This window comes from Mesoplodon densirostris, chromosome 5, assembly GCF_025265405.1.
Source record: "Mesoplodon densirostris isolate mMesDen1 chromosome 5, mMesDen1 primary haplotype, whole genome shotgun sequence".
Taxonomy (NCBI): domain Eukaryota; kingdom Metazoa; phylum Chordata; class Mammalia; order Artiodactyla; family Ziphiidae; genus Mesoplodon; species Mesoplodon densirostris.
This window is the reverse complement of record NC_082665.1, coordinates 93264043-93276988: the sequence shown is the minus strand read 5'-3', so window position 1 is coordinate 93276988 and position 12946 is coordinate 93264043. Positions and strand designations below refer to the sequence as shown.

At 36.2% G+C, this 12946-nt stretch overlaps 1 protein-coding gene across 7 annotated transcripts in view; it reads left to right on the top strand.

Moving 5' to 3' along the window:
* The window catches only part of PHC3 (polyhomeotic homolog 3), an 87178-nt gene that overhangs the window by 28969 nt on the left and 45263 nt on the right, over window positions 1-12946 (top strand). For 5 of the 7 annotated variants that reach the window (XR_009532592.1, XM_060099113.1, XM_060099115.1 and 2 more), the window contains 3 exons: window positions 5369-5615; window positions 11653-12524; window positions 12818-12865. Coding sequence is in view for 6 of the 7 variants with exons in the window: in XM_060099113.1 (XP_059955096.1) it covers window positions 5369-5615; window positions 11653-12524; window positions 12818-12865 (1167 nt within the window). In the remaining variant the exon portion in view is untranslated. The remainder of the gene's footprint in view (window positions 1-5368; window positions 5616-11652; window positions 12525-12817; window positions 12866-12946) is intronic. The other 2 variants (XM_060099114.1, XM_060099117.1) reach the window with 1 other exon arrangement.

Genomic DNA, 12946 nt, shown 5'->3' with positions numbered 1-12946 from the left:
GGAAGTAACCACTGTCTTTCAACTGGTGAATGGATAAACATATTGTGGAATATTACTCAGAAATAAAAAGGAACAAACTACTGGTACATCTCAGAAACATTATAATTAGTAAATGATGCCAGACATCACAGAGTGCAATACTCTGTGACTCTATTTATATGAAATTTCTGAACAGGCAGAACTAATCTATAGTGAAAAAAAATGGATTTGTGCTACCTGGGGCAGAAGGTGGGAGAGATTGACTGGGAAGGGACATGAGTGATGGAAATGTTCTATATCTTGATTGGGGTGGTGGTAACATGGTATATACATAATGTCAAAACTTATTGAACTGGTTCATTCATTTTATTTTATGTAAGTCACACCTCAGTAAAGTTAATAAAAATGAATGAAATTGAGTAAATTTTAAATTAAAACAGTTGAGTAGACTTTTACATTGTATGATACCATTTTGATATTTTTCCATAGATAATGTTTTGGATTGCATATGGCAGAAATTGATATATCTCAAGGTCATCCTTGGCTTCAAATTTTTAATTTAATCTCAATCATCTGGTAAAAAGTAAAAAATGAGATAGCAATAATATTCTTTGGTATTTTTCATAGAATCTCTATTTTATTTAATAACAAAGTCCAATTTTCATATATCAGCATATAAAGATGGTGATCAGTTAAACTCCGGTTTCTCATAATGTGCTCTGTGACCCTCTGTGGTTCCTTAACTTATTTGGACTTCAGTTTCCATATTTACAAAATGAGACCTTTGTTAACTTTAAGGTTTTTTCAGCTCTAAACTTTAAATGTCTCTTTGTGGAATGAATTTGTTGAAGTAATTATCTTCCTGTTTGTTTTGTTTTGTTTTGGTTTCGTTTGGTTTGGTTTTATAAAACCTGTCAACTTCCAGAATGGTAAAGTGGCATGGAGCTAGGCATGTGGTTGCCATTGAAATTACATGCATGAAGTCCTGCACGGGCTTAAGTTCAACCCCCACTGCAGTCATTTATTAGTTGTATGACTTTAGATAGTCATACATACTTGCAGGGTAAGTTGAAGAGTGAGTAATATATGTTTAGTGTCTAGAATATTGTAGGTAGTCATTAGTACTTTTTCTGCAAAGGGGAGAATAGGAAGACCTGGGTTTATATTCTGACTTCAGCAACAGTTGCTTTGTCACTTGCCAGCTGATTGATTTTGGATAGGTCATAGTATAGCATGGTGTTTATAAGTTTGGACTCTGGAGCCAGATTCTCTGGATTCAAATACGTGTTCTACCACCTTCTCAATGTATATCCTTAAACCTCAGTTTCAACAATATAAAATAAAATAAATGTAATGCTTCGTAGGGTTGTAATGAGGATTAAATAGGTTAATAAATGAAAAACAGAACAGTGTCTGTTACGTAGTTAGCACTCACTAAATGTTAGCTGTTGTTATTCCTTATGCTAAGCCTCAGTTTCTTCACTGTGAACTGGAAGTAATAGCTCAGAGTTGTTATAAGGAATAAATGAGACAGTAATCATAAATAAAGCACTCAGCATAGTGCCTGGCACATAAGATATCACATGCTACTAATTACTGTTTTTGTTATGCACTGTCTAAAGATGAGTCATGAATTTGGTTCTTAGCTTTCACGTAGCTAACAGTGAAGAGAGAAACTCAACCATTTAAAGGATTTGCAGTTTCCAAGGTAAAATAAAGCAGTTATTAGGAAAATACAACTAACAAACTCTCTAGAGCACAGTCTGTTTTGTGGGTTCTCATAGTCAAAGTAATTTATAGAATTAGCTCTTTGGCGTCCAGTTTGATGTGTATAGGTATGTGGCTCTCTAATAATCTGACTCAATTCAAGGATAGACTGAGGAACTAGAGGGATGGATTGACCTTTAGGAACTTCTCTACTAATGTTTTTCTTTGCTGTGCTTTAGAAGTGGCAGTGAATGAGGCTGACAGTGGTAGGTGATGCTAATATTTTGAATATTCCAGTGGTAACTTTCCTCAAGTTCAGGGCTGTTAGTTTTGAAAAATTTGTGCTCCACTTTGTTAATTTTTAAACATATATTTGCAGTTTTTAAAATATTTAATTTGTTTGTAATTGAGAAATACCAAATCTGAAGTTTTATTTTAATACTCTTTAACTGACAAAAGTCAGTATAACAGTTAATTTTTCCTCAGTATTAAAATTTATAGCATACTGTAAAAAAATGAGAAATTTGGAATATCTTACCCGTACCATTTTAAATGCTCCATCTCTTCTCCTTATCATGAAAAAAAAAATGTGACTTTCAGAAAGATATCATAAGACTAAAAGTATGTTATAGAAAAGTAAGAAATCTTACCAAGGCTCTCTGGGCAATTCTGTAAGAATTGAGGAGAAAACAGCCTTTTAGACTTAAAAGCTAGAAACAGTTCTACTGCTGGCAGTATGACATGAACTCTTAATTTCCTTATCTACAAAGAAGAGAACACATTATTTGTTAGATCCAAATTAAAAAACTGAAGTGAGAGTATTTGGGTAATCCACTATAAAAATGTAAGGTGTGAAATTAGCAAAAATAGGTTGTGGGAAATCTAGACTTTTTCAAAAGTCAGAAAATTTCCACAAACTGATCATACGAAAAGTTCAGATGAAATTAAAATTGGGCATTAGATGCCATAATATTCTTTATCTTAGAAAGGGTGGGTTCTTTTTAAAAGTGAAGTTCTGTCAAGGAAATCTGAATATGTGATTTATTAACAGCTCAGTTAGCTTCTGTATATGCTTTAGAAGTATAGTTTACATGTTTGAAATTTATTGTAAATATTTAAGCCAAGATGACCATAGATAGTAAAGCCATATTCTAAAATTTATCTATTCATATAAATAACATATAGTATATAATATGCACATGCATACGTTTTCTTTCAGAATTCCAGAAAACAAAAGGAAAATTAGAAGAAAAAAGTATATTCTATAGAAATGGACTGCTACAGCTTAAGGGTTCACTGTGTCAGACCTTCATTTACTTTGAATATGCTTTTCCTTTGAAGGAAAGCTTTTGTTTTTCAGGTTATAGTTCAGACCTTGATTACCATGATTCTGTGGTCCCCCTTATACATTATTTATGGCAGATGTTAAATTTCTTGCTGTTTTTCCCTTGCTTCCTGAGAGATTTTAATATTCCTCAGCTAGACTTTTGTTGAGATTTCTTTTGGTAAAACATGAACAGATTTTAATGTTAGCTTAAGAAAACCATAAATAAAACAAGATACTTAACAACGACAAGAGCAACAAAATCCATGCAATACATTTTTCAGAATCAGATATAGGAGAATACCTCAGACTTGTGTAGTTTCTGTTATGTCTGCAGCCGGAATTGCAGGGAGCACAAAAATGAATGTCAGGGCTTCCCTGGTGGCACAGTGGTTGAGAGTCCGCCTGCCGATGCAGGGGACATGGGTTCGTGCCCCGGTCTGGGAAGATCCCACATGCCGCGGAGCCGCTAGGCCCGTGAGCCTGCGCGTCCGGAGCCTGTGCTCTGCAACAGGAGAGGCCCGCGTACCAAAAAAAAAAAAAAAAAAAGAATGTCAGAGATGAGAGCCTGCCAGTCAGAGTCTCAGTATTTCACAGACATAGACATTAGTAATTCTAAACCAAGCTAGATGTTTGTCATTGGTATAGGCCACTATGATCCAAATTCTATGGGAAAAGCATAGAGAGGAGGAGAAATTATTTCTAACCAGAGACTTCGAGAGGTTTCTTTGGGAGAATGGGTAGGAATTTTACTGGTCTTGAGCACTGTGTTGGGCTTCAGGAGACAGCGTTGAGGAAAGAGGAATTTGAGCAAGGGCTCTAAATGAAGTCAGTGCAAGGTATGTTTGGAGAAGGGTGAGCAGAACAGTTTGGCTAGAGTATGAGGATTGTGAAATAGAATAGTGGAAAAGGGGGCTCAAAGCAGTTTGGGCCCAGACTGTGGAGGGCTTTGAGTGGCAAGCTGAGAAATCTGGACTTTAGCGTATTTTATTTTTGCATTAAATTTCAGTAATACAGCAGTAATTAGTCCATTTACAGTGCTGTGAAATATTTGACAAAAATCAGAGAAGATGCTCCATATGGTCTCACTTAGAAAATTCTTTCAGTAGCTTAGAATAGAACTGATTAAAACTTCAACTGCCCTGAAGTAAACATTTATTTAGCATCTGCTGTTGGCTGAACACTGCATTGGCACTTGGAAAGAGAAGGTATAGAGCATCAGTTAAGGATACAGTTGTAGAGACAGAACACACAGGAAACTGAAGAACGTTCATAAAGCAGCAATATGTTTGTTACTTTAGAATCTCTTACTTCAGTTTCGCACCCAGGGCCGGTGCTGGCATAAATGTATTAGGTGCATTCATTTCTGAGGCAAAAGGTTAGGAAGCTATTGGAGAGGCATTTTCTGCCTTGCTGTTTGAAAATGTTATAGACCTCAGGTGAGAGTAATTGGGATAATCCTTGCCACCATCCAGACTGGCGGTGTGTTTAGAATAGCCCCGGTGTAGATAGGAGTCATCCCATAAACCATTTCAAGGCCATGCACGACGTCTTTAGTTCATAGGATCTAGTTCTCAAAGGCAAGTGAGTGTTTCATAACCACCACAACAAAATCTCACTAACTCTTTAAAGTTAGTTAATAGGAAATGCTTTTCATAGTTATCACAATGGGGTAGGTGATTTCATGAATTTGTCTTCTTACTTCGAAGATTAGTGTTCCCTTATAATCTCTGTAGACCTATTAACTTTCTTTTTTTGTTATCTTTCTGATCTTTAAGATAGCAATATTGTATCCACACTGTCCTAATTGTGTGTAGTAATTTCTCACAAGTTTATGAGGGACTTTTAGCCTTAAAATGTTTCCCAATCCTGTCATGGAGAACTCAGAGTGAAGTAGAAGGGACTTCTCATTCTTCCCTCCACACCCTGGGCTCTCCCACCTCTGCAGCTTTGCTCAAGTTTTCTTCTTTGCCTGGAATGCTCTTCCTCTTTCTCCTTCCTTTTGACTGTCTCTGACCTGGTAACTTTAAAATGCAGTATGTTGCAGAGTAATTTCCTCATATTGATAGTTCATTTGCTATATATATATACATATATTCTATTTTCAGTTAGTTCTTAATGATTCTTTTCCTTAATGTCTTTTTAAAAAAATTGTCACTTAATGTTTAAGATATGATTACTTAGAATAATAGCTCCCCTTTCCTTCAGGGTTAATTAGTTGTTTCAAGTGCTTGTAGCTTTATGCATAATATAAAAAGCGTAATATAAATGTGCTGTCATTGTTGTTATAATGGTAATGATTACCACATCAATTAATACCATCTGTTTCATCCTTATTTTTTGTTATGTGGTTCTTAGGTTCAGAATTTAACATTACGCAGCCAGAAGTTGGGTGTATTATCTAGCTCACAAAATGGTCCGCCAAAAAGTACTAGTCAAACTCAGTCATTGACAATTTGTCATAACAAAACAACAGTGACCAGTTCTAAAATCAGCCAACGAGATCCTTCTCCAGAAAGTAATAAGAAAGGAGAAAGTCCAAGTCTGGAATCACGAAGCACAGCTGTCACCCGGACATCAAGTATTCACCAGTTAATAGCACCAGGTGGGATAAAGCTTTTGTTGAAAATAGTTGCATTATTCATTTTCTTAGCAAAACAAAAGATGTCCATTACTTGAACGAGAATACTTTTAAAACATTTTAAAATGTGAATTTTATAAGTTAACAAAAGAACAGTAGTGTAGCTTGAAAAATCAAAAGAGCCCAACAGCTAAAACAAATTATAATAATAAAATAGATTTTTTGGGTCAGTTGACATTTGATTAACATCTTCATCATGTGCTGGTCTTCTGTTATGTCGATGAAACCTTTTAGCTTTAAAAAAATTTGCCTGTGGTTTGTTTAATGTGCTTTAGTGGAACAAAATTAAAAGCTTTTTTAAAAAAGCAAGTATGTATTTTTCTCTAACATTGTCATTAGTGGGAGGAATTTATCAGTTTCCAAAAATAAGGATTATGCATAATTATTTTCCTCACCATGTTGCTTTTTTTCCATCTTTGATTTCATCTCTGAGAGGCAAATGTCAGGGAATCAACTAAGTCGTTTTCATTTTCATCAGCCTTTGAATCCCGTGTGTGCTCCCTCTGCCATCTACAGATAATGTTGCTTCATGGTTCTCATGCTGGAAATTCTGCGGCCGTGCAGACTGAGTTTCCTTACCATGTCTTCTGTTCATCTCAGAATTTCTCAGTGTTGAGCTTTCTTCACTTTTAATAGGATAAGGAATTATCTGCTTTCTTCTTTAAAGTTAGCACTATTTCCTTGTGTCATTGATTGCATCTTTTTTACTGGCTCCTGACCTTCTTTCATAGTTATTATAGCATCTTTTGTCTCCCTCATGATGGATCCTTTCTTTTGCTTCTTAAGCATACTTAGATCTCTCCTATTCTTAATATATCTACATATGTTTTTATACCAGTTTAACTATTGTTTATTGAAAGTGTGTGTGTGTGTGTGTGTGTTTGTGTGTGTGTTTATGAGATGCACTGGGCTAGATACCTCACATATGTCACATTAAAAAAAAAATCTTCCTTTGATCCAGCCTCATCAGGTAAGCATCTTCTTTCTATCCTTTTATAATTATGCATTACTTTTTTTCTTTTTTTTGCATTACTTTTTAAAGATTCATTTTACACTGCCAAAGGTTGCCTTTTCTCTTTTTATGTTTCCTCTGTGCTGATATTGCCAACATTCTCTATATCATGCAATCTCAAGATCTTGGAATTGTTTGATTCCCCTAGTTAGAAATCTCTCATCCTTCTGAACTTGTATAGCATTTAAAAAAAAATATTTATTTAATTGTCTGCACTGAGTCTTAGTTGCAGCATGCGGGGATCTTTTAGTTGCGGCATGTGGGATCTTTAGGTGCAGCATGCGAACTCTTAGTTGTGTCATGTGGGATCTAGTTCCCTGACCAGGGATCGAATCTGGGCCCCCTGCATTGGGAGTGTGGAGTCTTAGCCACTGGACCACCAGGGAAGTCCCTTGTATAGCATTTTTATATTTCTTTGTGGTACTTTTTCTTTTATAGTTATTTATATACTTATTGATCTTAGCTTTTCTACTAGACAGTAAGTCAGCTCTTTGAGGGTAGGGAACTAATATCAAGCACCCGCGTTTCAGGTACTTTACATTTATTAAATCTTTTAATTCTTTTTCAGATTAACCTTTTCATTCTTTTATCTTGACAGCAGCAAGTTGTGCCTTATATGTACTTATATCTATAATAGGTGGACAATAGTAAATATTTGTTGGATTAATAGTTGATTTTTTTTTCCATTTGAATTTTGGAAGTTCTAGCACAGTTTTTTTTTTCCATTTGTACTAACTAGGTATCACTGCTTAGAATTCTTCAGTCTGAACCTTAGATAAGTGAAGGGTTTGTTAGAATGTATAAATAATAAATCCACTCATAGTATGGTTAGATGTGAATTCTTTTTTATAAATATCTGTGTGCAAGGTCCTGCTATCTATATGGCATGATAACAGGATTTTTGTACTGTATTGTCCAGAGTATTCTTAGCCTCAAACCAGCCTCTCTGGCCAGTGTTTTGTTTTGTTTTGTTTTCTGTTTGGCTGCGCTCCATGGCTTGTGGGATCTTAGTTACCCAACCAGAGGTTGAACCCATGCCCTCGGCAGTGAAAGCACGGAGTCCTAACCACTGGAACGCCAGGGAATTCCCTGGCCAGTGTTGGTGGAAGGAGTTAGTGTGGAGAGGCAGTGACCCACTGTGCTTGGAATGACTGCTCAGGGGACAATTTATATTGATTTCTATAGTTTTGATAGATTATAATGGAGGGTAGGTTAATATCCTTTCAAAGAGAAAGGTAGGAACTCTTTCAGGGTTAGTTCAAGCAAAGAGATCTGCTTTTGGATTTTCATTCCCCCTGAACTCACAATATCTGTTTCTAAGTTAACACTTATTCTTCCCCTTTTCATTGATAGTGTGATAATATCTTTATAGTTGCCTTCCTCTGATGGCCAATATTTTATGTAAGTATGGAGGAGACCAGTAAGTTAAAACCATCTAAGAGTAAGAGGGCCTTACACCATCCTGAGACTTCAGGACAATTGCAATTCCAGATTTAGAGCTTATGTGTATTAACCAAACTCCAGTTTCTGTGGTGTTACTTTTTAGAAATAAAACCAAATGGAACACCCTAAGCCACATAAACCTTTGCAGCTTCCAAACTTAAAAATTCAGTTTTAACTTAAAAATGCAGTTATTCAAAGCAATTTGTATCTTCTGGCAAGGCAGCAGTTATAATTTTTCTACCCTTTTAGTTTTTCTGCTCTTGTTGGTATGGAGTTAGTCTGAAGCTGAGTTTTTTTTTTTTTTTTTTTTTTTTTGAGATTCTTGAATTGGTAATTTGTCCTTTTCTTCAATTAGAAGAATGCTTGCTCCTGCAGGTCCCTTTCAAGTATTAAAAAATCTGCTTGTATTCTAACATAGTATAGTCTAGTAATTATTATAATAGACATATAACAGACATGGTTATTTTTTCCTTACATGTATTTCTAGGGTGCTAACATCATTTAGTTTTCTTCATCATTTCTTCTTGAGGGTGGAATTCCCACTTGATATTTATTAATCCTATTTTTAATATATAAAATAAAGGCAAACTTTAACCAAAGGTCTGGAAATTATCATGAACTATATTAGAGCTCAGTCTTTAGAGCTTTTATGAAATTAGTTAGAAAAAATATGCATCTTTTTTTGCAGACATTAATCCAGTATGTAGCGAAAAGCCTAATTAGTCTGCTTAGGCTATCATAAAAAAATACCATGACCTAGATAGCTTAAACCAGGGGTCCCCAACCCCCAGGCCACGGACCAGTAGCAGTCCTCGGCCTGTTAGAAATCAGGCCACACAGCAGGAGGTGAGCGGCAGGCGGGTGAGTAGTGAAGCTTCATCTCCCGCTCCCCATTCTTCATTGCTCACATTACGGCCTGAACCACCATATCTGCCCCTCTCCCCATCCCTGGAAAAATTGTCTTCCATGAAAATGGTCCCTGGTGCCAAAATGGTTGGGGACCGCTGGCTTAAACAACAGAAATTTATCTTCTCACAGTTCTGGAGGCTGGAAAGCTCAAGATCAAGAACTGGCAGTGTTTGGTTTTTGGTGAGCGCTCTCTTTCAGGCTTGCAGATGGCTGCCTTCTAGTTTGTCCTCATACAGTCTTTCCTCTGAGTGCAAGAAGAGAGGATATCGAGTTCTCTTCTGTCTCATCCTGTTGGGTCAGGGCCTCACGCTTTTGACCTCATTTAGCCATAATTACTTCCTTAGAGGCCCCCTTACCAAACACAGTCACATTAAGGGTTAGGGCTTCAACATGAATTTTGGGGGACACATACATTCAGACCATAATAGGAACCTAGACTCAGCTAAGACTGTGGATTCTTTTATACCCAGTGCTGCCCCTTAATAGCCAGGTGATTTTAGGCCAGTCACTTCACTACTGAAAGTTTCTTCACTTGAAATATACTGGATTAGTATAGTACCCTATGTACCTCATGGGGTTGTAGTAACTACTGAATGAAATAATATAATAATTTACAATAATATATTTAATTATTTGCAATAATAAAAGGTTCTGCTGCATATGTGAGAGATGGTGCCAATCATTAATTCTCCAGTTATAAGGCCACCCTGACAATATTAAAGTGTTTATTAAAATCAGAGAAATTAACACACGTCATGATTCTCCAGAACACTAGGACTTTTCTTATACGGAAGTATTGTTTAAGATATCCTCACAGTTATTCTATAGTATATGTGCTTGTCAGTTGGAATTAATGGACTAATATAAAATATATAGACTCATTTTGATTTCTGATCAAAGAAAAATTTTATTTAGGTGAAAGGATAACTATTACTGTATTGAATTACCAGCTCTAGAAGGCAAAGATTGCTTACTTGCTAGAGCAGAGAAAGACTTTTTATTCCCATGAATATAATCTCCATTGTACTTCAAGAATATCATAAATTTTAATTATAACTTAAAAATTGAATTAAAGTGGGCCTTTGGTAAACCTCTATTTCCTTATCTGTAAAAGGGTACCTACTCAACAGGCATTTTGTGAGTACAAAGGAGAGAGATGTGAAAGCATCTTAAGCCCCTTGGTGGAAAGGTACTCTATAAAAGTCCAAGATTTTTTTGAATACTCTATAATAGAGAGTCTTTATCAACACATTTATAAAGTGCTGACATAAAATTTTCAGTCTTAGTTTGAAATGCTAGTCTAGTTATATGAAAATTACTTTGTTAGATGAAATTTTAGATCTAATTTCCATTTTGTTTTTAACAATTTGTGGGTATTTGTTGAACCTTCTAAATGCTTCTTTCTTGAGATGTTAATCAGATGTTAATTTCCTTAAAGAATCTCCAGAATTTCAAATAATAACCAACCAAATACAGAAAGGTTGAGAAGAAGTTGTTAGAATTTTTTATAAGGTCTTTGTCACAAATAATGGTTGAATATAAAAATAGATACAAGGCATCACAGTCTGAGATTAAGAAAAAATTTTTGCCTGTTTTTAGGTATATTTTAAATGTGATAATGTTACATGATATTAATATTAAGTAATCTTTTCAGTTTATTTTCTTGAACCCAGTTTCCATTCTTATTTAGATAGGATTTCACCAGCATCTCCCTCTGTGTGAACATATGCACCAGTCAGTATGCAGAAGAGGCATAATGATGTGGAAACTACTTACTACTTGATTTTGCTAATTCTTACATATATATTTCCTGTTGTGAGTGGCTCCCTTGTGGAGAAAACTGGTATTATCACTTATAGATTACTGTAGGGTTTTTTTAGTGTATGTGGGAGAGAGAAGTAAAACAAGATCATTTGTCTAGACAGCATGGCTGATTGCATCATTTTTTCTGCAAGCTAAACTATTGCTCTCCTGGATTTGGAATGGCCCCTGAAATTTCATTTCTTAGTTACTGTGATTATTTAACCATGCTGTAGGATTCACATATGTGTTTTGCTTAAGTGAATTAACTTTTTATACAAAATACTTTCCTAGGTCAAATAGTACCAACTACTCATCTCAGTTCAAATTGGGGAACTTATTTGGGAAGCTTTATAGGTAATTACATTGACTGTTAGTTGGAAGAATGTTTAGACATGGATTAGAAAGGATGAAACCTTTATCTTATGATTTTGAAGTTATCTTTATTTATATTACACTTGTTCAGTTACACTCCTCTTCTTCCCAGAGAAGGAATTCAAGTGGATAAACTTTGTTAAAAGTTAATGGAAATATTCTGGTGACATATAAAATTTAATAAAAATAAATCATTTGTAAATTCAGATTTATGAATCAGTTGTTTTAGGCAGTTTTCTTTTGGAACTTATCACAGTACAGTTTGCTTTATGAAATTATGTAGTTTTCCAAGGAAAAGTTGTTTGTCATTACATTTTTGAGCCATTCTTGTTGGGAAGACTTGTAATAGATTTCTGATGATTGTGACCTTCTGATGCGAAAACTTTCCTCATTTAGATTTATTTTAAAATTTATGTGATTATTTTTGAAATAAATACTAATTGTCATTTTTTTCTCTCACAGCTTCATATCCTCCAATTCAGCCTCATCCTCTAATAAAACATCAGCAGATTCCTCTTCATTCACCACCTCCCAAAGTTTCCCACCATCAGCTGATGCTACAACAGCAGCAACAGCAAATTCAGCCAATCACACTTCAAAGTCCAACTCAAGACCCACCGCCATCCCAGCACTGTTTACCACTCCAAAACCACGGCCTGCCTCCAGCTCCCAGTAGTGCCCAGTCACAGCATTGTTCCCCAATTCAGAGTCATCCCCCTCCTTTACCAGTGTCTCCTAGCCAGTCACAGGCAGCACAGCAGTCTGTAGTGGTGTCTCCTCCACCACCTCATTCACCAAGTCAGTCTCCTACTATAATTATTCATCCACAAGCACTTATTCAGCCACACCCACTTGTGTCATCAGCTCTCCAGCCAGGGTCAAACTTGCAGCAGTCCACTGCTAATCAGGTGCAACCTACAGCACAGCTGAATCTTCCATCCCATCTTCCACTTCCAGCTTCCCCTGTTGTACACATTGGCCCAGTTCAGCAGTCCGCCTTGGTGTCCCCAGGTCAGCAGATTGTGTCTCCAGCATCACACCAGCAATATTCAACCCTGCAGTCCTCTCCAATCCCAATTGCAACCCCTCCGCAGATGTCGACATCTCCTCCAGCTCAGATTCCACCACTGCCCTTGCAGTCTATGCAGTCTTTACAAGTGCAGCCTGAAATTCTGTCCCAGGGCCAGGTTTTGGTGCAGAATGCTTTGGTGTCAGAAGAGGAGCTTCCAGCTGCAGAAGCTTTGGTCCAGTTGCCATTTCAGACTCTTCCTCCTCCACAGACTGTTGCGGTAAACCTACAAGTACAACCACCAGCATCCGTTGATCCACCAGTGGTAAGCCCTTGGAAGCTCTTTGACTTTCTTGCTGACCTGAAAGTAAAAACAGTTTTCTCCCACGCTATGTTATATCATTAGATCTAAATGCCAATGAATTTAAAAAGCTTGAAATTTCCATCTGTCAGTATCTGACGTACATGCTGTATGGACAAAAAAAAAAAAATGCCTTTTGTTGTAGTATGGTTGCATGCTTGATAATTTGTGATGGTTATTAAAGTCCCTCGTTAATTTTATTACTATTTAAACAAATCCATCTGCTATCTTTACAGAGTTGATTTTTTTTCCCCAAGGGAATGCATTTGAACCAGTGTCATCTGCACAAAGTTTTTTCTCTTAAGGTGATTATCCTTCATAGATCCCTTCTGTTGGCTTGTATGTTCTTAAACGTATGGTTTATCTAGCTAACCTTTTTGGCTGTA